Source organism: Pteropus medius, unplaced genomic scaffold (assembly GCF_902729225.1).
Source record: "Pteropus medius unplaced genomic scaffold, Ma_sr-lr_union100, whole genome shotgun sequence".
NCBI lineage: Eukaryota > Metazoa > Chordata > Mammalia > Chiroptera > Pteropodidae > Pteropus > Pteropus medius.
The window spans coordinates 4,262,408-4,289,700 of record NW_024347790.1 but is presented as its reverse complement, the minus strand read 5'-3'; the positions used below and the strand labels follow the sequence as shown (position 1 = coordinate 4,289,700).

At 35.5% G+C, this 27,293-nt stretch overlaps 1 protein-coding gene across 1 annotated transcript in view; it reads right to left on the bottom strand.

Annotated features, from left to right (window-relative positions):
* Positions 1-27,293, bottom strand: part of MRC1 (mannose receptor C-type 1) — a 77,129-nt gene that overhangs the window by 5,566 nt on the left and 44,270 nt on the right. The window contains exons 13-26 of the mRNA XM_039877496.1: positions 25,010-25,137; positions 24,438-24,525; positions 23,149-23,293; positions 21,571-21,612; positions 20,236-20,399; positions 19,140-19,207; positions 17,728-17,828; positions 16,880-17,022; positions 16,361-16,475; positions 13,688-13,854; positions 11,489-11,591; positions 8,325-8,557; positions 5,426-5,591; positions 4,420-4,569 (exon numbers count right to left, since the gene is read on the bottom strand). Coding sequence (XP_039733430.1) covers positions 4,420-4,569; positions 5,426-5,591; positions 8,325-8,557; positions 11,489-11,591; positions 13,688-13,854; positions 16,361-16,475; positions 16,880-17,022; positions 17,728-17,828; positions 19,140-19,207; positions 20,236-20,399; positions 21,571-21,612; positions 23,149-23,293; positions 24,438-24,525; positions 25,010-25,137 — 1,813 coding nt within the window. The remainder of the gene's footprint in view (positions 1-4,419; positions 4,570-5,425; positions 5,592-8,324; positions 8,558-11,488; positions 11,592-13,687; positions 13,855-16,360; positions 16,476-16,879; positions 17,023-17,727; positions 17,829-19,139; positions 19,208-20,235; positions 20,400-21,570; positions 21,613-23,148; positions 23,294-24,437; positions 24,526-25,009; positions 25,138-27,293) is intronic.

The window sequence follows — 27,293 nt, the reverse complement described above, 5'->3', positions numbered from 1 at the left end:
TAGCTCTATGGGTGCCTTAAAAGCCAACAGCCCCCAAATCATAGTGAAAACCAGGAGCTTAGAAGCCAGTGGAAAAGTCAAAATGGGGTTAGAGTTCTTCTAAAGTCCCATTCCCAAAGAATTTCCATTATTTGATCTCCCTGACAGTTCCCTAGAAGACCTCACTTGCAAAACTTGCCTTTATTTGACCTGACACTCAGCTTGACTAGTGTAAATGCCTTTTCCCTAGGAGAGTTTGTCAAAAACTATCAGCAGCAATTGTGTCACATCATGACTGCCCACGGCAATGACAATAGTAGAGGGAAACAACAAGCTAAAGAAGAAACCTAAAAGGAAAAACTGAGGAATAAGATGACTGTAGGGAGCTTCAAAAACATTAATCTATTCCTGGGAATCTGGAAGGCCATGCACAGACATGCACTGGGGTGTGCACGTGCCCAGGACCCTGTGCATTCCCATAAAAGATCTGAGGTTTTAAGCCTTCACTTCTGGCTGACCTTGAGGCTCTGCACAAGCAGGAAGTAAAGACTAAGGCAGAGTTTTTAACTATCTTTTTTTGTTAGTAATTTTTAAAAATCTTGTCTGATCTAAAGACAATCTGTGCTGAAGGACATACGCTATACAAAGATATATTTGTATGATGACAATATCACAAAGGATTGCAGAGGGTATAGAGCTATGTAAGAGGAAAATTTCTGTATACTCTTAAAATTAAGTTGATATTAATCTGAACTAGACCATTGCATAATAAGATATTAACTCATCCACAAGGCAACAAGTAGGAAAATAACTAAATAATACATAGTAAAAAAAGAAGCAAGAATGTTAAAATGATACACTAGAAATCATATGTTTAGCATAAAAGAAGCCAGAAATTGAATAATAGAGGAACCAAAAGATGTAAGATGTATAGAAAACAAATGGCAAAATGGCAGCTATAAATCCTACCTTATCAGTAGTTACATTAAATGTAAATGGATTAAGTACTTCAATCAAAAGAGAGGTGTCTGTTTTATCTAATGTTCAGAAACCAGTGCAGAGAGTCAAAGAAAATGAAAAAATATGAGAATATATTCCAAACAAAAGAACAAGATAATCTCCAAACAGATGTTAATAAAACAGAGATAAGTGATTTCTCCAATAAAGAGCTCAAAATAACAGTTATAAAGATGCTCACTGTAGTCAGGAAAATCATGCAGGAACAAAGAATTTCAACAAAGAGGTATTAAAATATACCAAATAAAAATCATAGAATTGAAGAATACAACAAATACAAAAAAAAAAAATTCAATGGACGAGTTCAACAGTTAACTAGATCAATTGGAAGAAAAGAAGAGTGAATTCAAAGAAAGGGCAGTCAAATACATCCAGGGGAGAAAAAAGAAAAAAAAAAAAGACTGAAAAAAAGTGAAGTTAGATTAAGGGACTTGTGAGACAACAAATGAACCAACATATCAATCAAGATATTCAATATATGTCCAAGGAGAAGAGAAAGAAAATGGGGCAAAAAGCATATTCAAATTAATAATGGCTGAAAACTTCTCTAAACTGGAGAAAGAAACAGATATCCAGATCCAGGAAACCTACAGAGTACCAAATACAATGAATCTAAAGAGATCCATGTTGAATCATTATAATTAAATTGTCAAAAGTTAAAGACAAAGAGACATTTTCAAAAACAGAAAGAGAAAAGTTACTTGTTACATCAAAGAAATCTCTATAAGACTGTAAATAGTTTTTTCAGCAGAATCTTTGCAGGCTAGAAGGGAGTGGGATGCTATATTCAAAATACTTAAAGAAAAATCTGCCATCCAAAAATATTCTGCCTAGAAAAGTTGTCCCTCAAAATTAAATGAGAGATAATTTCCCAAACAAAAGCTAAAAGAGTTTATCACCAACAAACTAGCCTTATAAGAAATGATAAAGGGAGTTCATCAATCTAAAACAAAAGAATACTAATTAGAAATGTGAAAATATTTGAAAGTATAAAATTCACTGGTAAAGGTAAATATATAATAAAATTCGGAATACTTTGATATTGTACTAGGTAAATGTTAGTGGGTAAATCACTTATAACTCTAGTATAAAGGTTAAAAGATAAAAGTAACTATAAATAACTATAAATACAATAATTTTTTAATGAATACACAATATAAAATATGTAAATTATAAAATCGAAAACATAAAATGTAGGGGGGGAGTGTAAAAATGTAAAGCTTTTGTATGTATTCAAAGTTAAGTTATTATCAGCTTTAAATAGACTGTTATACCTATAAGATATTTCATATAAGCCTTATGGTAACCACAAAGCAAAAACCTAGAGTAAATACACAAAAGATAAACAGGAAGGAATCTAAGCATATCACTACAAAAAATCATTAAATTGCAAAGGAAATGAGTAAGGGAGGAAGAAAGGAACAAAGGAACTACAAAACATTCAGAAAACAATTCACAAAATGACAATGATAAGTCCATAGCTATCGATGAGTGCTGTAAATGAAAATGGACTAAATTCTCCAATCAAAAGACATAGAGTGGGTGACTGGATTAAAAGAAACAAGATCTAACTATATGCTGTCTACAAGAGACTCATTTCAGTTTTATGGATACCCATAGACTTAAAGTGAAGGGATGGCAAAAAATTATTCTATGCAAACAGAAAACAAAAGAGAGCAGGGTTTTGATTCTCATATTGGACAAAATAGATTTTACCAAAAACTATAATTAGAGACAAAGAAGGTCATTATATAATGATAAAGGAGTCAATTATCAAAGTATATAACAATTGTAAATATATATTCACCCAACATCAGAGAACCATAATATGTAAAGCAAATATTAACAGATATGAAGGGATAAAGAGACATCAATACAATAATAGTAGAAGACTTCATACACCACTTTCAACAATGGGTAGGTCATTTAGACAGAAGATCAATAAGGAAACAATGGACTTAAAATACATTAGACCAAATGGACCTAACAGATATATACCAAACATTCTATACAACAACTGACAAATACACATTATTCTCACATGGAACAGCCTCCAAGATAGATAATATGTTAGGCCACAAAACAAGTCTCGATAAATTTAAGATTGAGATCATATCAAGCATGTTTTCTGAGCATAATGGTATGAAACTAGAAATCAATTACAAGAAGAAAACAATGTATAGAAATTAAACATGGTACTGAACAATCAGTGGAGGACACACACACACACACAAAATGAAATATTACTTAGCCTTTAAACAGAGGGAAACCTGCCATTTGCAACAACAATGATTAACCTGAAAGGCATTATGCTAAGTGAAATAAGTCAAACAGAGATACGCAAATACCGCATGGTATCACTGATATTTGGAATCAAAAAGATAGTCAAATTCACAGAAATAGAAAGTAGAATGGTATTTGCCTGGGACTGGAGTGTGGGGGAAATTGGGAGAGGCTAGTAAAGGGGCACAAATTTTAGTTACAAGGTGAATAAGGTCTGAGGACCTAATGTACAATATGTTGACTATAGTTGCTAACACTATATTGTATAATTGAGATTTTTCTGAGAGAGTAGAACTTCAGTGTTCTCACTAAAAAAGAAAAAAAGGTAAATATGTGTGGTGATGGATGTGTTAATTAACTTGATGGGGGGAATCTTCTCACAGTTTATGCATATAACAAATCATCATGCTATACATTTTAAATGTATTATAATTTTGTCAATTTTACTTCAATAAAGCTGAAAAAATAAACATAAAAAGAAAAAGTCAAAACTCAAGGTTTTGCACCTGAAGGAAATGGAGATACAGCTCTTGCACACCACTATTGCATAAAGAACCCTAATTTAGGGCATAATTAAAATTTAGTAAAAAATAAAAAATCGGTAAAATATTCAATGAGATTTAATTTGGCGAATTTTTAAATGTACTCTGAAAAATTAACTTTATTTGACATTTTTATTTCAGGGGGAAAATCATGTCTCCATATCATGTCTATTTGAGTTTTCTTTTCTTCTTCTTCACAAATGAGATAATCGGATATAAATGCTTTTTTATTACTAATAAAGAAAAATGGTTCCTGGTACTTGTGAAACCTGAGCTTATCTGTGATAAGAAGTGAACACAATACTCTGAATAACTGAGAATGAGAACCCTAACAGTTTAGAATATTAGGGCCGAAAGTGAGAAATATTTGTTCAGCAAATGATCATTTTCTACCAAAATTCTTTAGGATTTTGAGGCTACCATGTTAGAAATTACATGTAGTGGGGATAATGTTGACCATTCTGTTACAATACAAATTATTAAGAAAAATAAATAGGTATCTTTCTGTTCCTTTTGTTTTAACGTACAGGGTTATTAGAATCGTGGTCATCCAGAATTGATCTTTGGGGGATTTTCCTACAGTAAACATGGCACTTACCCATTCGAAGACATTCCAGAGCTGCTTGGCCCCAGTTTCTCGTATATGAAGACTCAACATAGTAGCAGTGACCATGGAAAGGAATCCACGCTGTGTGGTCTGTCTCCGGGCATCTGCCAGGCAGTTGTGGAGGTTCGGTGGCAGGGATTTCTGTTAATAAAAAGACATTTAAAATAAAGTGAAACCTGACACTTCTGTCATATACAGAATGTACATAGAATAATGTATTAGCAGCTATGGAAAATTTCATCACCTATCATTATTTTTTAAAAGTTCTAATGGTAATCACCTGGATCTGCCATTTTTATTATTGGGTTTTATCATTTTTCATTTAAAATATATTTCAATATAATGTACTATAGTATAGTGGCACTCAATCACACTCATAGTTAAGAATGCAGACCTATAGATACCTACAAAGATGTTAAGTTTGAAAAAAAAAAAAGTCACCTAAAAATAATTTCCAAAGAGTCCCCCATCAAGATGCTCTTTTTCTTTTTTGGGATCCTAATCTCTACAAAGCCTCCTTAGCTATGACTGACATCTGGGATGAAACTAACTGCTACAGTTAGAATGGTAGGACTTTACCGCTGTCCAATTCTAGGACTGCTTTCTAGAACCAAATCCCTATAATATCATTGACTCTGATGAATGTACATGCATTGCAATAAAATTATTTCGATATAGCTGTACTGTCAATATCAAAACTAATCATAATTTCCCAGAAAAATCTGACATAAATTCAAAGAATCATCTCAATACTAAAAATTCAGAAATTATAAAGAGTCAATAAACTCCAGCAATGAAGAAAATCTCTTATATCCATTATTTTGATCTATGTATATCTGTTTATTACCAAGTCAGCCTTTTATTAGGTAAAAGAATACATTTTATTTTATTCTTGAGCTCCCCAGGACATGTTACTGTTTAATAATATCAACAGTGGTATGTATTAGCTTATTGAAAAAATTTCAAATCCTTCGATTATCTTTGTATATTCCATTACCATCTGATCTTTTGCAGAGAACGTGAAAACTATCATTACAATATGCTGTCTTCCAGTAGCCATCAATATCCAGATAAACACATGCCGATTTCAGTTTGGGCTCATTTGCAGCCCAATTAGTGTATCTCACCCTCCATTTATCAGTCCAAACATAATCACTATTGGTCTGCAAGAACAAAAATAACCATTAACATGGAGCCTTGCTTCATTTAGAAAATACCAGAAGAATTAAATGAGGAGTTGAAAATATATTTAAGATCATGATTTGACAAAGAATCTACAACAATAAAGCATTTTAAAAAAACATCATAAATCATTTCTACCAACTCAAATTCAGTAAATGCAGATTTTCCTTAAAAACAAGAAAAAACAAACAAATAAATACTTTTTGGATATCTCCGTAAATACATTCTTGGAAGATAATCTGAAAAACTGACTTAAAAACCTATGTCATATTCTGTGAAACTCTCATTTATAAGCTTTCAGTGCAAAATGGAAATTTGATCTTCTAAACAAAGAAAATATTTATTATATCACCATTGAAATAATAAAAATTAAGTAATTTTCATTAATTTTCTGGACCCTAGAGAGAAACACATCTCAGCTAATCTTATTGTTCAGCTGTTGAAACAGGCCAGTAACAAATGACTTAGGTAAGGTCTCATGGGTAAAAAATAGAGAAGCATAGGTCTCTTGCCTTAGGTGGTTCTTTCAACTATAACTAATCATGATGGCATTTTTTTTAAAGCTGATTGTTTTATTCAATTTGCACATGTAGTTTCTTATTAAATTTAGTCAAACAAATGTATGGTCATATACACATTAACTTGATAACATCAAAAACATTATTTATCAATAATACCCTTTTAACAGTCTAAAAGAAATTTTATTTATAATGCCCAAGAACATGTTATATAACATTAATCAGAGAAAACTGAATTTTTAAACAATTCAAAGAAGTAAATTGAATAACTGCATTATTTAATTTACCAAGCCAATTACCATAGTTTTAATGACAAAATCAAAAGCATGTGCTATCTCAAGTTAGAATTTTGTAGTATTCTACCATGGTTAATCAAACAATGCTTACATAATCATTAACTCTATGGACATAAGGAAGATAATAGTACTGTTTCAGTTATAAGTGTCGGTATTGTGGAAAGCCATTTAATCTTTCTAAAAATAAAGAAAAGCCTATTTTAAACTCACAAGAGAATTGTAACCATGTCTCTGAGAAGGAAATGAGTGAATTATCAAGAGAATTAATTACTGAAAATAGAGTCAACACAGACATAAAAATGTCTTGTCCAAGTTTAGTCACAGAAATCATTGTGGAACTACTTATTTTCATATGTTCAGTTCCGCACGTAGGAAGTGCTCATTGCTTGAGGCGTCAATTTCGATCTCTGGCTCATGACATTAGAAGCTCTATAAAATCTGACGCTAATCTACTATCCAGTTGTATCCCCCTCTATCCTTTCTCTGCTTTGCACTCCCTAACTAACATCAGTAAAATCTGACTTTCTCTGAGGAACCCCCTTGGTCCCCTCCCTTTGTACAGCTGATCCCTTTTCTCTCATCTCGTAGCACTTTGTACGTACTCTCTTTGACACTTCTTGTATCGTCTCTTAATTACGTGTTGACACCTCAGTTTCTTCTACTACAAAGTTTTCCTGGTTGACTAGCTAGATGGACGCGTGTACGAGTGGAAGACAGATGGATCGCAGAGCTTCAGAGGAGACTCGTTTTAGGAACAGTGTGGCAGCTCTAGAACCACTTCTAGTTCTGTGACTCATCTCTCACCCCACCTCGTTTTCTGCCAGCCTTCCTTTCTCTGTGATGGGATACAGGGAATTAACTGCGACGACATTTCTTCCACGGAGATGGAAGCTCCACAGCTTTAGGACTGAAAACAACTCTAGAATGGCTTGCCACAAAAAATAAAAAAGAACCTCATGACCCAGGAATTACATCCTTGACCTGCTTTCTTAATTCCCATGGCTTAGTTGTAATCATGACACTAGAAAGAAAAAGTTATAAATAAAACTGTTTAGATGCAGTTAATTTTAAAATTAAAAAGCAATATGAGAGTTGTCCATCAATAGAAGAATGGATAAAAAAGATGTGAGATATATATAGAGAGAGATATAGATATATAGATATATATAATAGAATATTACTCAGCCATAAAAAAAGAATGAAATCTTGTCATTTACAACAACATAGATGGACTTAAAAAGTATTACACTAAGTAAAATAAGTCAGACAGAGAAAGACAAACACCATATGATTTCATTTATATGTGGAATCTAACAAACAAAACAAATAAACAAGACAAAACAGAAACAAACTTATATAGATACAGAGAACAAACTGATGGCTACCAGAGGGGAGAGGGTAGGGGGATGGGTAGAAAAGGTGAAGGGGGTTAAGAAGTATAAACTTACAGTTATAAAATAAGTCACAGGGATGTAAGGTAAGGACAGGGAATAAAGTCCACAATACCATAATATTTTTGTACGGTGACAGACGGTTACTAAGCTTACGGTGGTGATAGTTCTGCAAGGTATGTATAAATGTTGAATCACTATGTTGCACACCTCAAACTAACATAATATTGTGTGTCAATTCTAAGTAAAAATAAATTTTGAAGAAAGCAATCTGAGAGTTAACATAAGTTAGATAAATATTTGTTTGATCTCTGATATGTATCCCCAGCTTAGCAGACCCTTGTAGACACTGGATCCTTGAAAGATTGGGTCTTGTTTATGTTAGTATCGTTCATACACCCTGGCACGGTTTCTTACACACAACAAATGTTCAACAGATTAAAGAGAAAGAGACTCATATTCAGTCATAATGCATCAGTCATGTCAAGTTGCACATTTCCACATCTTACCGCGTTACTGTTCAGGCCAATCCACACAGGTTCATTAAATGTTTGCATTTGCATCCACGCAAACGCATTACTATAGGGGTCTAGAATGCTGGCAATGAGGGACGAGTGAAGCTTGCAATAATTCTCTGCTTCAGGCCATTGTAACTTCAGTTTCATGAGCGAATAGCTACTTTTACCATATTGAACAAAACCATCTGTTGGAATTGTTGCCGGGGAATTAGGCAAGGAAGAGTCTGGGATAAAAAGATTATTTTCATTAGTATTATTCATAAACATTGCTTGAGTGCCATCATTACATGATTACTTTATTTTATACATCATAAAAATAATAAGAAGCCAAACCATCAGGTGTTAAAAATATGTCCATGAGCCATTTCATGCCTGAAAACAAAGCTTTATTTTTTAATCAGGATGCTTGATTGAATTATATAATTTCCAAACTGTATTTAGAATATTAAGGTAATTATATGATCAAGTTTCTAGAGAAACAAAAATGCTTGCAAATTCAATGAGATCTAGTATCTGGATAAAGAAATGACAGAAGTTTAATCTCATAAATTAAAGAACATCTGTCATCCTGTCGTTACTAATCTTTATTTTTCCCTCTTGGTCAAACTTCAAGGTCAAGAGTAGTTTTCCTCTCCCTCCCCCCATCCGTTCCACTCTGTCCATTAATTTACATCTTATTTGTATCTATTTGACTCTATTTGTGCATAACACACCTTCAAGAGGTGGGTTTAAGTTCTGGAATGAAGCCATATATTAGTCCCTGGTTCATTTAACCTCGATCTCAAGATCTAGCTGTACTTTTATTCACCGTTTCCTATGTTCTTCACTCAGGCCACCCACATCTTATCAAAAATGACTCAGCCCTTGTAAGCCAGTCATATTGGCTTTCTGATCTTCTCTCTTCAATTTCCTACCATGGATTTCTAATCGCTGTTTTAGGTGTACTCATACTCAGAGCCACTTACTGTCAAGACCCCAAAACAGAGCTTAGCATGCCTTAGCTGATGACCTAGGGCAGAGGTCAGCAAAGTCCAGCCAGAGGGTGAAATCTGGGGTCTGTTACCACAGCCTATGAACTAAAAAATGGCTTTTAAACAGCAGAAGAAAAAAAATCAAAGAAGAATGACATTTCATGACATGTAACATATAAAATTCAAATTTGTGTGCCTAAATAAAGTTTTATTGGAACACAGCCACACATTTTTTTATGTACTGTATGACTGTCTATGATTACAGCAAAGTAAAGTAATCTGACAGCAAAGCGAAGATCATATGTCCAGAAAAGCCTAAAACATTTATAATCTGTGTCTTTACAGAAAAACCTTACCAATCCTGGGTCTAAGGTTAAATGCCTACCAATTTTTTGTCTTGGCCACTTTTCGTCCTGTCCCATTATATACAAACCCAATCCACCATCTGCCTTGTTCTGTGACTCCGCAAATGCCAAACTTTCTTTTGATTATGCTGCTAAGGCAACAACTCAAGTTCAGCGAGGGTGGCCTCCCTTTCTTCTCCTGTTGCTGCCACCTTGTGTTGGTAGAATATCCTTGAACCAAGAGCCCTAGGCCAGGAGCCTCGAAATGTTACAGCCCGTTAGAAAATGAACTGTCTTATCATTTCCCAGCATGGGGAAATCTGGGTTTGTCTTAACAAATATCACTGGGAAATCTAGGGGCCACCAAAAGTGGCAAGTGAGGTAAAGCTTAAAAAAAAAGGTTTCATGTGAGATTACATACAACTAGGCATCTTAGCTCATCTGTCCAATTTGCTTGTTTATTAAAACATTCATAGAAAAAATTATAACGAGAAACTATTGAGAGGTTATTTTCAAGTGGTGAGATTATGTGTAATATTTTTTCTTTATGTTTTTCTGTATTATCTAAAATTTCAACAAAGAACATGTATATTTTTAAAGTCTTTTTATTCACATTATTCATTTGTATTTTTATCCATATATATTTGTACTAATATTATACATATATAGATAGAGAGAGAGAGAAGGAGAAATTTTTTAAAATGCAGGAAAAAACAATAAATGAACTAAAAATCACCTTTAATCCCACTATCCAAATATATCCCCTATTCCTATTTTGATGCCTTTCCATTGAGCCTAAAGTCGTTAAAATTTTCAAAATATTTTTATTGGTGGCAAATATACTATCACTTATATTTATAATTAAAAGAAAACGATTTTAAGTAAGCTTGTCCATCATCATTCACTCCCAGAAGGATCCTCCCCATTTCTTCCAGAAAACAGAGGCGCAGACGGCATTACTGGGCCTAAGATTCTGGTGCTGTGGGCATCGTATAGAGAGCAAAGTGGCGTGGTCTGCACTGGCTCTCGGATTAATAAACGATTAGAATGCCTGCAGTTGTTTTGAGTCATCTGCAAATATCTTAAGTGATTTTTCAATCATCGTTGGTATTAGTTCCCTGATGTCCCAGAAAGTACAGAAAAATTTGTTAGATCTGGGAGAACAAGTACTTTCTAACTCAAACTCATCCTCGAAGAGCTGTAGTCAGGATGACAGCCACCTACTACTTCTCCCTCAACCCTCATTTCTAATCTGTTTCCTTAATTTCTGACCTTCTTGTGTAGCTGGACATTTTTATTCCAGTTTCACTAGAGACCATAATCTTGGCTCTCAGTAAATATTCACACACTCTGTATTATTTTTATTTAACTATAGTCAGGCTTCCTAAGACAAAAAAAGGAACTCAAATTAGATATCTACATTTTTTAAGACGTAGAATACAGAACAACTAATGAGGCATACATGATGTTCTGTGCCAAGATGAACTGAGGCATTCTGCTCTGACACTTTTTAAAAAATGAACAGGTAGGCAAACGTCCCAAACTTCTAACAAAATTAGAAAGTTTCAACTTCAAGTTTAATCTGCACAACTCTTTCCAGTAATGGATGAAAGGGTACATTCATGAATAAATTAGAGAAAATATCACTTGTTTTGTCTGTCACAGGCATACACGGATTAAAGTGAGATTCAAACCTGCTGACATGCAAGGGAATGGTCATTTTTTAAATAAGGCTTTATTTTTTTTTTTTAGAGCAGTTGAAGGTTCACAGCAAAATCGAGGAGGGCGTTAAAAAAAATGTAAAACTCCAGCCCTTACAGGCAGGTGAGGTAGGACTTACCAGGACGTGTCTGGCATACATAGCCCCGCTTACTGTTACAGGTGTCATCCATCCATTTTCCTGCCTCTTTTGATGTCCCTCCAATAATAACAACACAGTCAGCCTGTGTATTGAGGGAGAGAGGGGGAAAGTGTGGGTCAACAATTAATCAAATCAATTCGTTAATAAGCCAAGAGCATTCCTCATCCCTAACCTTCATCTTTTAAGATTGTTTTCATTTACATTATGTCCAATTCATCCCTACTTTCCAAGTACTGCACTGACTTCCCAGGTGGGCCCCTCACATTGAACTCTTGCTATTTAATAGAAAACCAAATAGAGTTGGATAAATTTTGAAGACAGGTCAGAGAAACTTTGCTATCAGAAATTTCATGAATTCCTTGACCCACAGCTAATACAGTTTGCACTAAGCTACAGTTGTCTTGTCAATGCCCCCTGCCTCCAGCCACATTATCCCATGAGCCTCAGCCAATAGGAACCCCTCGCCCTACATTTCAAAGATTCTCTACTCATCCCCATCTCCCTTCCTCCCTACTTTCATCTTCCACTGTCCTGGCTCAGAGTCTCTGCTCTAGTTCCAAAGACCTGTACGCAACAAGCATGTTTTTACCACAAAAAGCATATGAGAAGGTCTCTCCCACTCTCTTTATCAAACTGCATTTAGTCTTTCCATTTTTCAAGTCCCGAAATTGTAACAACACAGTATGTGTGTTTAGATTTCATTTTTGTGAAATATAAACTTTATATTTTGACATGCACTAAAAAGGAGTCTAGGACTAACATCAACCAAAAAAAAAAAAAAAGTTTTTTTTCCTGAAAGCTGAGATTACAGATTTTTGTTTCCGTTGTTTCTGCTTTTCTTTATGTTCTAAAAAAAACACTTGTGCAATAATAATTTTTTTTTTTTGCTTTACATAAAATTCACCTCTCGTCCCTGAAATCTTTTTAAGCAAACTCTCACTCCGTTCTACTTTAACTTCTGTAAGTTTTCAGCCCTCATTGATGTAGTGAGGATTCAAATAATTTCTTCACAAAATCACTTACCCATCACCAAAATGTCCACTCTACACACATCTACCAAATTCATTCTCAGAAAGATTCATTTTAATCAGATCATTTTCCTGCTCAAACTTTTTTTCATTACGTCTCCAACAAAGTCCAAACTCTTTTCAAAGGACATCTAAATTTCTCTACATTCTGTTTTCCACCTTTCAAAGCTTCCTCCTACCTCTTTTCTGCATAAAACCCCTTCTACATCCAAAGCTTTTTATTCCTGACCAAATATACTATGTGCCTTTTTCTTGAAGATTTTATTCACTTCACCCAACAGGTCCTTCCCCATCCTCTTGCCAAGTTTCCCTGATCATTATGCTTTGAACTTCTTGAGAAAAAGACTCCTAACTGATTCTTTTCCATATTCCTTCCCTCCACCCGGTGAAGGGCTTCACAGATATGTGGGGACTGATCAGATCGCTCCATTCCATAATAAGTATCTTTCCTCTTAACTACTATAATGCTTTATAGCTGATGCAAATTATGTACTTTCATTTCTTTACTGTCTTCTTTTTTATGTAAGACTTGTGGTCTAGCTTAAGTGTGAGCTTCTTTAAGAACAAAATCTTACGTTTCTTCATGTTTTTCACAAGGATTAGTATTGTGCTTAACCTTGATTAGTTGACTATTTAATGATAGAAGATTAAAAGTAATGAAAATAATAAAGCAATCATTTGTCTCTTAGGTCAATGTACTAAATAAAGCATTGAACACAGTGCTTGGCACATAGTAAGCATTCCACAAATGTTAGCTCAGTAATAATAATGATGATGAGGATGATGATATATTTAGAAGTAGTAGTAGACCTATACCCCGCAAACTACACAGCTTCAAAAGTTGAGGGGGGAGGGTGCCGATGCAGAGAAAGTTGATGACTCTGGGTGGCAGTGTACTTCTTGACTACCACGCAGGTGCACATCGGGGCTGGCTTTCCCTGTCCCTCACTGCCACCACGGCCTGAAGAACTCTTAGCTGAATTTGTACCCCTTCCTTCAAGGCTGGCTCAGTCTGAAACAGCTGAAATCTGCGAGAATGAATCAGATCGAGGAGTCCCCTGGTGGATTTTTCACAGAAGACTAATCGCTAACATGATGACTTGAAGCAAACTGATAGTGTCTAGAGCGGTGACCTGGAGGTGACCCTTACATCTTCATAGGAAAGGCTGCTCCTTCTCCCACCAGGGTACCCTTTCCCCCAGTTGGTAAAATGAACTCCTCGCCCATCCGTCCAAAGGAACGTGTGCTCTGAGTTGACATCGTTCAGCCCAATCCAGGCATTAAAAGTGGAGTCCTTCATATGGTAGGTAAGAAATGCTGAAAGAAAGTGTCACAAGGTAATTTTTAAATTTGGGGAGGGTAATACTGAAAATACCAAAAAAAAAATATTCAAAATATGTTCATTTCAAAACACCAAGCATGTGATTAATGTCTTTATTATTATTTAAAAGCACTTACTTACCAGGAAAACAGGCACATGCTAACCTTAGCATTGAATCACTGCTTCAGCTTTAGACTTTGTAAAGTTTCACACAATAAAAGTCTAGGTTTTGTCTGGGCAGCTGCAGAAAGTTGTACAGGTTGTGCCCTGCCCAAGGACACTAGGGCACTGGGACAAGTAAGGCTGAAGCCCATCTGTGCCCCCCACTCTCCATGTCATACACCCCAGTCTGGGTCAGGGCTGCCAACTGTCCTGCAGTGAGAGGCACATTGTTCTAATTCACACACAGTCATCCTATGAGTTAGCAGGGGTTCTGATGTTATAGGTAGGATAATCTGATTAGAACAACTAGCGGGGCAGATACGGCTCTTGATCTAGAAAAGCTCTGAAGATGAATACTACTTGTCAAAACAAGAAGCATTAGGCTGTCAAATGATCATGATCACAGTTATCTGTTTATTCATGAGCAAACAATTTCATGGAAGGGCCACAGCCCTGTGCTTACTCTTTGGCAGAGTAGCAAATGTCACAGAGATTTACTTATTTCTCAATTAACTAAAAGTAAAAAAAAAAAAAAAGTCTAAAATTTTTCAGAGAGTGAGAAGAACATGGGCAGATACTTATTTTGGTCTTATTTTATTTCCTAAAGACGATCATAACTTCTACCCTATCCCCAACTCGAAATTAAATGTGGAAAGGCTCTACCTGCCAATATTTCAGCACTGACTTTTATTTCTGCCAACAACCACAATAAGAATTCAACAACGTGTGCCTATTTTGCCAGGAATAATGTTATTCTATGTGAAATTGTTTCCTTCTGCACGTCTCTATTACCCAGGTTCTAATTGTGTTATGCCAGGAATCAGCACTTTGTGGTTAAGAGAGGAACTCAATTATTGTGTTTCGCTGCTGGGTAGCTAAGCCTAAAATGGGGCAGGCTAGTTAGAGAAATGTGAATATTATATTCTTAATTTTTATTTCTTGTATGCTACGGTTTGACCCTCTTCTTTCAGTGTCTTGGCAAGTTGCTGAACTTGCTGATGGTTCTCAGTGAAAGCTTGGTTGATTGATTATACATTGTGTTCCAGGAGAGCACATAGCAGTGTTGACGGAGTAAAATAAACGATTGGGAGAGCGCCATACATGGTTCTAGCGTCTTTCTTTTTTCATATATTTTTTGAGGCATACCATTTTTTTTTCTTGTAAATGATGTCAAAGAATCTTGGAACCAAAAAGGAACTTAGAAATTATCCAGACCACATCCCTCCTCTACAATATCTGCATCAATTCATACGTATAACAAATATTGAGCATCTTCCATACTATGTACTAGCCAATATACAAGACTCCATGGCACCTATTTGAGTACCTTCTAGGTTAAGCATTTTCACATCCCTTTAGAAGACTCACGAAGCGACTCAGCCAATCAATTCTAATTGCTAGCGTGACCTCCTAAATGTCAACCTAAATCTATCTCCCTATACTTGCCTTTCTTGATTCTAGGTCTTTCTTCAGGAGCCATACAGGTCGATCTTTCCACGTCCACTTTCTCTCATTTCCACGCTATGGAACCTGAGGGCCTATCAAACATTCCTCACTTGCCACTTGCTGCGTTTTCCAAACCCTTCATCAATTTGGTCACTTTCATCTGAATCACCTACAGCTGGTTCAACATCCTCCTTAAAGTGACAAGTCACAAATTTAACCTAATATCTATTTCCGAGAAGGTGGCCCCCCAAAAAACATGCAAAAGTGGCCAAGCATCCCTCTTTTCACAGCTACATAATGAATTTTACAGTCTGCTAAATGGATACGGTGAGTTTTCCCCTTCGGAGCTCTTCCTCAAAGCTCTGGTATATCCTTATATTTTATCAAAATGTTTTTTTTTCAATTTGGTCAAAGTTTATATTTAAAAATCAGTTTCATTGCATTTTAGGCTACGTGGTCGCATGACCAGAAGAGCAGTAAATGGGAAATAGGCAATTTTTTTTTTTTTAATTGCTAGAACTGCTCTATCTGTTTGTCTCTTTGGGGAGCACACGGTTTGGTGGAAACAGATGTAGACTGGGAGACGCAGCTTGATCCCTCACCATTCGCCCAGCAAGCTCCTCGACTTTAGGTTCTCAGAGCGGTCATTTTCTCATTCACAATATAGAGTGACGCCAGCTATGCAGAGCGGTTCTGACTAGGAACAGGAACTTTATATGTAAAATGCCCAGCACAGTGCCTACACCCGAACAAAATCGTTTTCGATATGTGCACTTGATTTTTTTTCCACTTCTTCTTTTTGCTCTGGAAAACTAATAAAACCGTTTACTATCATCAGGATCCCACCCTTTTATGAGGAAAATCGCACCGCTTAACATGCAGCAGCTTGCGTACCTTGCTCTCTCTCGCTGCTGACAGATGCCAGATTTCCTCCCAAGTCTATGCAAGCTTTTCGCGCCTCTTGCCAGGCTTTCCTTTCTTCTTCAACAAATCCGAAGATTTTGAAACACTGGGACAGAAGAAAAAAAAAGCCATAGGGATTAACTAAAGATCATAGTGAAAAGACTACTGAAAGACACCAGAATTATCGATGAAGATTATAGCTCAACATAAATTTTCTTGCAACCAAATAGAGATCTAAAAAATTAAGCCGGTTTTATTACCTGCAAAACTTTCTTTGCAAAGTTTTTTTTTTCTCTCTCTCTCTCTTGGGACAAAGGATACAACTATCTGGATAATATTTTTATATAGAGTCTCAATATGCATAGAGAATTTAACATAAGAATCTCCACCTATTCTTGCCTAAAATTTTCTAACGTGGTGAAGTAAGCAAAACTTAACTTTAAGCAAGAGAGATTTGCACTGTCACTCCTTATGGATCAAGGTCAAGACAGCAACTAATCTTCTTCTTACCTTGTTGTTATAAAAGTTCCAACCTTCCTTGCAACCTCCTGGGGCTGGGGTCATGGTAGGAATAACGGTGGCGTTGATGCTGCTGTTATGGCGCTGGCAAATGAAGGTGTTTGGATAACCACAGTTAATGTCATTCCAAAACCCTGGCAAATATACAGAACAGTTAAATTAGATTGACATGTTTGTGTTTTAAAACACTCTTTTAAAAAAAAATGTATTTATATATTACAAGGGTTCTCAAAATGGTTTAGACTACAATCAAACTTTAATTTGCACAAGTGACTCAAAAAAATCTACACAAGCCCCTTTCACTTAACTAATAAGAGTTCAATTCTACAGAGAGCTTCCTATGAACTGTACATATATTTGGTGTTGCAGATATATCATCATTTAGATAATATATTTAAGCTGTATATTTAAGCCAGTAATAGCTAATGATAATAATTGTGTAATATCTAAATTTTGTATATACCAAGTATTTGCTTAGTGTTTCAGATGTTTAAATTTCTCAACGGATAGGTTCTGTCATTACTCCAATTTTTCAGACAAAGATATGGAAAGGAGAGATAAAGGATATAGATAAACATTCTGGACAATTTCCTTAAATCAGAACATGAAAAATATTTTCTAAAATGAGAAGAAGGGAGAAGACTGTGCCATTTATTAGAGCAACGTTAAGCATTCATTCTCCTTAAAAATTGAATGGTTCTGCTACTAAAGTTATTTTCACTTATATTCTCTCTTCTTTCTTGCTTGATTTAAGTACACAAGTTGCTACTTTTAGACTAGGGAGATGACAAATTACACATTACATCATAAGTCAAATAAAAGATTTGTATATTGTCTACCTGAATTTGAATACATGACCACACAGTTTTCATCTTCATTTGCAAAATTGGGTTCACCTGGGGCCCAGGCCACATAATCCACCTTGTTTCCATCCATCCAACTGGAAAGACAATTTAGACAGTTAGCAACGATCTAATCATTAGAATAATTGGCTACAACCTAGTGGTGGGAGCACCAAGTCGGTCAAGATGAAGGGATCACAAGGTCCTAAGCTAACAGAAGAGAGGGTTCTAGAGAGAGGTTCTAGAGAGTTTCTAAAGAGGAGCTTCTAGACCGAGGCTCTAGAAAGACTAACGGGAAAATCCAAAAGTGGTCTGTGCCTCCCGAGCATTGTGCTCATCTGTAGCAACCTGATGCCTTGGCTAGTCTTCTTTTCCCTCCCGAGAAGAAGCTGCCTTTAGTCTTCAAGCAGAAGAAATGGAGATCCCAGTCACTCTGGAAGTGGGCCAGGACAAAAGCCTTTCCTCAGCACGTCTTAGGCATGATTCCCACAAACACAGCCACCCATAGAGAGGCTGAGAATATGGAGTTTCTCGTGAGATCTATCTCTGGTTTTTCCTAAGTCATGTGAACCAACGCTTATTTTCATAAATTAGAGAAATTCAGATACAGTTAGCTGGAAAAGGACCACTGAAGAGATCTCTCATTTAGAGATGATCAAAACAGTTGCCTGTCCAAAAGAGCAGCAAAGAGTTCTAATCTTTAAAAATAATGAGTATGAGTTTAGATCCCTGTTGCACAAAAATGGCAGTAATGGTCACAAGGGACATAGGTGTCTAAAAACATCTGTGTATGAGCCAGAACACATTATCTGCTCTTCAAACTTAGAAGAACGTGTGTATTAATGAACAAGGAAAGAAATTCCCAAAATGTACTAAATTTCCTCCCTCTCATAGCTTTTCCTGCTCCCTGAATCTAATGGAAAACAGTACAGTCACTCCTCTGAAAGGAAAGCATTTAACGCAGTTAAAAGAATGTTTCAAAGTTGTGCTGTTAAAGCAGTGAGTGAGGTAACATAAAAGAACCCTTTGCTTCTATGTACCAAGGAGTCCAAGTGGGACATATAATTTTTAAAATAAATTCAGTATTCGTATCTATATAATATATATGAATCTATATAATATATAATATAAATCATCTTAGTAGATGATTTACTGATAGGTGATGACCCCCCAAAACTAAGATAAGTGAAATTTTGCAAGATTAAGTCAGATTTTGAGATGAGAATTAGCATGCTGAAAATATTTAATAAGATTATTTTTAATTTTTTGTATTTTTTAAAGATGCTTTTGAAATTGAGGATCCTGGAGAATTGTTGAAATTTCATTCAGCAGAAGAATAGCTTCAGAATAACTTAGGTGTTTATCATATCATTATCATAAGCAAAGTTGTTTTATTTTGGTTTACTTACATAAACTTTTTATCCAAGCTGACCAATAAGCCAATAAGATATGCTGGCTGTGCATCATTCTTGTTTACCTAAAACATAGAAGCTTACATATAATTCAAGCTATACTTATATAATAAGCAAATTCTTAAATAAAACCTACATATATTTGGGACTTTTTTGAAGGAGGAATTCATGTAGAAATTTGGTTATATATTCAGTTATGTTTTTCACAGAATTAAAAAGAAAAACATGCACACTATATAACAACCTGCATTTATAAAGCAAATAACTGAAGTCATTCTTTATAATATCAGATGCGTACTACAGTAATTAGGTTGTCTAAGACATCCTTTAAAACAAAGTGGCCATTTGGGATTATGCATCTAAGGAAAGACTTCTTCATCCACATATATATTTGTGCAATATTAGGAAAAATATGCTGAGAATTTCAAACCAAGGTATAATCACAAAGATGAAGAAAGTCAGACTACACTCTAATACCTTTGTAATCAAATGGATTTTTATTCTTTCATTACTATTCAACTTTTGTTTCTGCTTTCCCTCTTCCCTCCTTTCTGGATGCTGTGAAGATTTTTAAAGCAAAAACTGAGCCAAGCACTCTTGGAAAAAATCAATGATACCTTTACTGTTAGCTGATAATTTGGGTATAACCAAAAAAGATTTCTATATGAAAAATCAAGCTGTACTATCTATTAACCAACAATTTGGTCTAACAGATTTTTAAATTAATAATCAACCTGCACTGTACACAAAAGATTGATATAAATGACTAGTTAGGAATTATCATCTCTGAAAATCAAATTAGTGAACTCAGACCATGAAGTATGGATCCTCACGAAGTCCAGGCTTCGCGAAAAACTGTTTCTACCTTCTGTAATTCTGCACTGAATATTCAAGCAATCAGGTCATTCACTTCTTTTATGGCTAATATCCACCCCCACCCCACCCCCACTCCTCTGGTAACTTCCTTACTCCTGACCTTAGAACGTTCAAATTCAACACGTAATTTGAAATTACACCGTGGGGTACCAATTGTAGACACTATCTTTGTTTATCACATGTCACTGTTCCATTCTTAAATTAATCATTTTCTTACATATTTCCATAGAAACTTCTTTTCACTTTCACTTTGAATAGAAACAAGATCGCCAAAATTCCTCTTGCAAAATCCTCGTGCGTTGTCCATGGTTTCCTTCTCTTTGCTAAAATAATACTGGTAGTCTTTGTAAATGACCCACCCATCTTCGGTGACTGGTGGATCTGAAAAATTCATGGGAAAAAAGTGAAAGGGACAGAGTAGCTCTATCAGAGGTATCTGCAACTTTGAGAGCCTAGAATAAGCAGTATGTTTGTGCCAGGTACAGGCTGAATTACCTAAGGCCAAATATCCACTTTCCACCAACTCTGTAAAAACTAGCTACTTTCTCTTCCCAACTAAGTTCCATGGATCACTATTGGGTATAAGAACTCCCATTGCTATTTTCATCAATGGGATCACTTGGCTGGAAGGATTTACATCCATGCACTCATGATGTTCTAGGTTCAAAATGTAGAAGTTGTGATAAAGCAGCTTTCATCTCAATATAACAAAGAACTTGTAACACATGGGCTCGGGTGCTTCTTGGGTGTCGGAGCACCAAGAAATTCACATACCAGGAGGGCTCCAAAGGCTTCTGCCAAATCGCAGAATTCTATGGCTCTGTGCTGTTGTAGGTTGAATAAGAGCCCTCAAAGATATCCAGATCCTAATCTGTGGAGTCTGTGAATGTTACCTTATACAGATAAAAGCACTTGGCAGATGTGATTAAAATAAGGATCTTGAGATAGGGAGATTGTCCTAGATTACCTGGGTGGGCCCTAAATGTAATCACAGGTATCCTATAGAGGAAGGCAGAGGCAGAAGAAAAAAGCAACATGAGGCAAGCTGTCACATTGCTGGTTCCGAAGACAGACGAAGGGATCATGAAACAATAAATGCGAAGAATACAGCTCTAGACTAGAAGCTGATAAAGGCAAGAAAATAGATTCTCTCTTTAAGCATTTGGAGGGAGCATGGTCCTGCCAATACTTTGATTTCAGCCCAATGAGATGGAGTTTATATTTCTGACCTCTAGAACTGTAAGGGAACAAATAGGTGTTGCTTTAAGCTACCAAGTCTGTGGTATGTGCTAAAAAAGAAATGTGGGCTCTTGGATTTGATTCATGGACCTCTGAGAAACTGTACTAACGATTGCCTTATGTTAGTGCATATGAGCATCTGTCTAGAGAGAAGGAGGCAAACTTTCATGATTCTCAAAGATATTAAGAACTTCTGCTCTCCACCTTCTTAGGATAAGTTTTGTTTTTTGTTTTTTGTTTTTTTTCACTGTGAGAGGAAAGAGGGAGGGGAAAGGCTATCAATATGGAAATCAGAAAATTAGAAAACACCTACTGTCTTCAGGAGCTGGTGTTGGCTCAGGTTTTAATTTTTGTCCTGGAAAACAAAAGAAAATTGGTATAAAATGTGCTATCCTGCTATTAGATATCCTTCTAGTTTCATTATTTTCATCTGTCGATGTAGCTAAAACCTGAATTGTTTGTTTTTTTCTCCCCTGCCTCTCTTCCATTTTCCAATTTTCCTATCACGCTGTGGAGGAGGAGAATAAAGGAAAACAGAACTGGGAGTTAAGAGATTACCAAAGTCGCTACAATAAAAGCCATCAGAAACCAGAAGAGAGTTTTCATGCATATCAAAGAAAAAAAAAAGGAGTTTTGGAATTAGACCTGGGTTTAAAATGCTTACCCCTAATTTTATCAACTCAAAAAGGAGTTAATAATATGTGTTAGTAGGTGGGATAAAATATGTGACTTATTGGTATTTAGGAGGTCCTCGATAGATGTTAACGCATCGTATAATTAGCTGTGAAATTACTTAAAATAACATTTGAAACCATTAAATGTAAACTTCTTATTTACAAAATATGTCTTTTTCAAAGAATCTTATTTTTATTAAATGTGTGTTTCATTAAAAGTTGAATGAAATATTTTTCTTTCTAAGTAGTTACCCCTATATCTGGGATTGGTTGGAATCCAATAAAAAGGACTCCGGTTACCTAGCCTTTGGTTTAATGTATTCAACATCCATAAGAATAGAGCTACTAATAATACATAAGAAAACTAGTCATTGGTAGCTAGAACTTAAAAAAAAAAAAAAAGAAAACTAGCCCCTATTTTTTTTTACAGTTTTTTAAAAATTTATTCCTCTATTCCGAAAACTTTGAAAGCAACTAACCTAAGGAAAATAAGCACAGACAGCAACAGTGTCTCTAGTGGTAGAAATGGGACAGCAGTTCCCGACAGCAGAGGGCAATGTGGTTCCATTTATCTGTTTATGAAGGAGGAAGTTGTATTATTTTGGTTCATGAGTGGGTCTGTTGGTTTGTTAATTTTAACATAAGAGCCTGGATCCTCTGATCTGAATGTCTGATTTGGAGATGTGGAACTTTCTAGGTCAGGATCGTGACTGACAGCATGCACTAACTGATACATGGTGAGTCCAAATACCATCAGGGACCTCAAAATGGTGATTGTTCTTTGTAGTGAATGAACACTTCCTTGAAAATCGATACTTAGGACATTCAGACTCAGGGAAGCTGTCACTTAGCTAACGTAGGGCAGAAGATAAAAATTAAAAAAAAAAAAAAAAAGGCACATTCATTACTCTGCTCATGGAGCTGAGCACCTACTCCTCGACTGTAGAATCTGAGCCAGAAATCACAGTTTGTGGGAACTCTTTTGGAGAACGTGACTCTGGTCATCTAGGAGTCCCAGGTGGCCTTTGGACATTCTGTGCCTTTGGAACATTTATCTGTGCTCGGTGGCTTCATTTTTATTTTGTGAAATGATGGTCCCTGCCAGTCCCCTTATTTTCTTATTTTGTCTGTTTGTTTCCTCTAATAAAGGGAAGACATTGGGATGTCAGGAGGTTAGTTCTTCAAGCTGAGATGAAGCAGAGAATGGGGTATCATACCTTTTCGTATCTGGCAGATCCAGTTCTTAAGATGTTCACAGTTAATATCATTCCAGGACATACTAGAATCACCTTTCAACTCTCCACAGTATTCAGTGTTCCCATAATTATTTGGCTCTCCATATGCCCAATTTTCATATGAAACCTATATGAAACATTACATTATATATAGAAACATTACATCTCAACCACTCAAGCATTTATATCAGGCCAATGCCAATCATCTATCCAAATAGGAAAGGAAAGATATATTTACATTTTGTAAACCCATTTAATTTTTCCACCATAGCTTTGCTTTGAAAGCAAAATTTATAAACATGGGTGAGAAAGAAATAGCTTTCATTACATGGAAACTTTTGAAGTTGAATAGAGTATGCTGTTGATTATTATAAAAATTTCTTTACTCTCATTAAATAAAACGGCTCCAAGACCACAAAAGTGAGCAAAGAGCTCCACTTCTCAGTATTGGGAGTTCCTACATTTATAATCCACTCTTAAGGGACAATATTTCAGTGTAATTTTGGAAACTTTCTCTTTATTAGTAGCAAAAAGAAATGCATTAGTTCATTTTACAAAGAAAAAAGATCTATAAACGGTGGAAAAGAAGTAGAGGGCTGGGTTTAGGTCTCCTATAGAATTTTCAACGTGGAATCATAGCCCATAGGGTTTTGGACTAAGCATTATAATCTATTTTGCAGTGATAAAAAATATAAAATATCAAAGGAGCCATATTTTATTCAAGTTCCTTGAAAAGTTGCTGGTGGGTTTGTTAGAGAAGGTAGAACTGAAATCACAGAAAATCACTTCCTGTGATGACTAGTGTGGCCAGCAAGTATCCTAGCCTCTCACTTCTCCATTTCTGAGAATGGAGAAGTCTGACAAAACCTAATAGTTATTAATGGAATATCAAAAGATGTTTCCAGATCTCCTGATCTATAAGAGGCTTCAAAACACTCAATTTTAAAGTTTAACTACTTACATGCCAATTTTGCATGATAAAATGAAAATATTATTTTATATAATCTAGTGGAATGAGTTTCCTTTTATATATATATATATATATATATATATATATAGTCAACGTGGTTATGCATTGGGTGAATAGGAAAACTATACTAGGGCAAGAGCAGAATAATGATCCTAAAATAGAATTTATTTTTTATAGAAAAATATTTCTAGCAATCATAAGAAACTTTCTTGCCAAAAATGTTGATCAGGCCAAAAGATAACATTAAAATAAATACTACATGATAAAGTAAGAAAATGATGTATTAAATCAAATTACTCACAGGAGAACCATCACTCCAAGTAAAGCCCTCGGAAGGACTTCCATATGTCAGCCCCAACCAAAACAGTTCATGGTAGCTTCCACTAACCCTGCAAGTTACAAGACGTACAGAAAGCTTATACTATGGCATGAAACAAGTTTGGTTACCTATGAGGATTCATCAAAACTGAAGGTTACTCCCGAAACATAAATTAGTACACGAGTAAATGCAATGATTAAATGGAAGCATTATGCAAGAAATTTGGTACAACCCATAAATATCCTGAAAACAAGCCACTGCTTGAGAATGCGTAACTGTAAAGCAGTGAAAGATAGTCATTCACTCATTCATTTAACAATATGTATTGAGTGTCTTGTACTTTTATAGAGCCATTCATCATGGGATTTATACCTATAATAGTAAATCATTTGGAAGTGAAACTAGATTTAAAAGGGCCTGTGGATTCGGGACACACTGTATGGTCTCAAAGCTGCACCATGAGCAAACAGTTTTGGAAATATATGAATTGTCTCAACAGCATTAACATCAAATAGGTTTTTTAAAAAAGAGTATTCTATAGAAAAGATACTTACGCTATCAATCGCCAGATTGCTTGCTGGTCCTCTTTGTTATTGATACTCGCTAGATCCCCACCCAGAGCTCTGCAGAAATCTCGAGATTCAAACCATGTTTTCTTCTCATGTTTTCCTTTTGTAAACAGCTAAAGATGATATGGTTTCATAAGTTAGTTTATACTTTGTAGCTCATCAAATCAAGAGAAATAATTATTTACTTCTGAAGAGATTTCAATGATAGGAAAGCAAGTCATAGCAATGGCCCAAAATGATGTAATTCCCTCAGTTAAAAATCAATTTATTTCAGCTGAAACTGATTGGATTTCATTAACCAATGTCACTATAAAAAATAATTATAATAAATAAATTAATTAAAAATAAAAAAATTAATCAATTTATGAGTACATATTTGGGTAACAAAATTTGGAAGATGATTTTGTTGAGAAACCCCTAGAAAATAAGATTATTTGATAGCACCAGAGAAATTAGATTAAAATCTTAGAAGCCTGAGGCATATGGATTAAGCATACAGCTCATTGTAGAAGACAAGATTAATTTGGTTAAGTATGACAAGTGGCATTGAGATAGAAAAAAAAATGAAAGAAACTTTTGATACAGAGTAAGTAATCATGAATAAAGAAAATTTTAAGGACAATAACCTCTCTAAGATTGTGCCACAGACTGTTACCCCGTTTAGCTTAAACAATGACTAACACTTCATTGGCAGTGTCTTTCAAAACTGCCTTGTCTTCTTTTCTTATGAATGCATATTTTTCCAATTATTGGAGCACATGCTAAAACAGACACTCATCTGGCAGAGCATCTAAAAAGATGGGTTATAAGCTAAACTCAATTTAATATGTTAATAATTTAGGGAATATGTCATATTATCCAGAAGACTGCAGTGAAATAGAACCCACAATGACAGTCTGGGGAACACCTATCAGTATGCAAACAGTATGGGAGTTCACTGTCTCCATCAACTTTTATAATTTTTACTCATTGTTTCTGAGTCATGGCCCCATCAGCCAAAGCTTGTGGAAAAAGGGATTTGCTTCTAATGGACTATGGCTGCCCACCTGTCATCAAGCAACCCAAGGTGACCTTCACGTGACCCTAACTTGAGCTATCTGGACAAAGGTGTCTTGAACAAGTTTCCACATCAGTAACCCCAAGACTCCTGTGAGTACCTTGACTTGCTAGACTGTGATATGATTTTATTTTCTTAAATCAATTTACTATCAGTTGAATTTTATTAATAATTCTAACATCTTAATCTATACTAAAATGGTCTGTATATTCCCAAATAAACTGTACTCCCAAGCACTTCTAAAACCACAAACTTATGTGGGTTTATTGAATATCACCTGGATAACATCTTCTGGAACCTTGTTTTACTTCCTAGCTCTGGAGAATTCTGCTGTTTCTCTCGAAGTCCTACAACAAATCCCCAAAGCCTACCACCCTCAGGGGAATGGCTATTTATAGGATAAACCTGGCCTTTCTGTAGAACTCAAAAGTACTGGGAGGCAACAATAAATTCCTGATTTGCTTTGTGTTGGTCTTTTATAAAATCCTCTCTTCTCTAAGTTCAATACATTCCTTTCGATAGAAATTACGCTTCTAGCCCAGACTGGCTATTCTGGATTGAACAGTTCGTCAGGCTCTATTGCTGCTAAGGGGAGTTTTACACCCAACTTGTTTATCACACATCAACTTTGAGATTAAGCCACCTCATTCAGATACACATTAGTAATTCAAGTTCTTCATTGACCTTGCTGGAAGGCATGCCATAGCCATATACTTCTGAAGTGATTGAATAACAGAGCTCCTAAGAGCAGGACTTTTAGGGAATAGTATTATTAAGCAACAGATAAGTACATTTTTGTATTTGGCTAAATCTCACCTTCTCTAGAAAAGATATGACTTACAAGATGGGGAAAAAAAGGCCCAATGCTGAATTCGTTGGCGTTTTTGTTTGTTTATTTGTTTGGATGAACTTGATTGCGTTAGGAGAAAATGGATGGTCCAGCCTAGGACTATATAAAATAATAGCAGAATATCACATCGTCACTTAAAGAGCACTGAATGGCCATGTGCCCCTACTTAGCAGTGCCTTCCATTAAGCCTAATAATCAGAGCCTAAATCATAACAATGGAGCATTATCTCCAGGATACCCATGTGGCATTATTGCAGATTTGTTTATCAGGTCCATTAACTAAAAGCTTGGGCTCTAAGAAAAGAGCGGAAAAAGAGACGTAGAGAGAATGAGGGGAAGAAGAAATTTTCAATACGATAAAA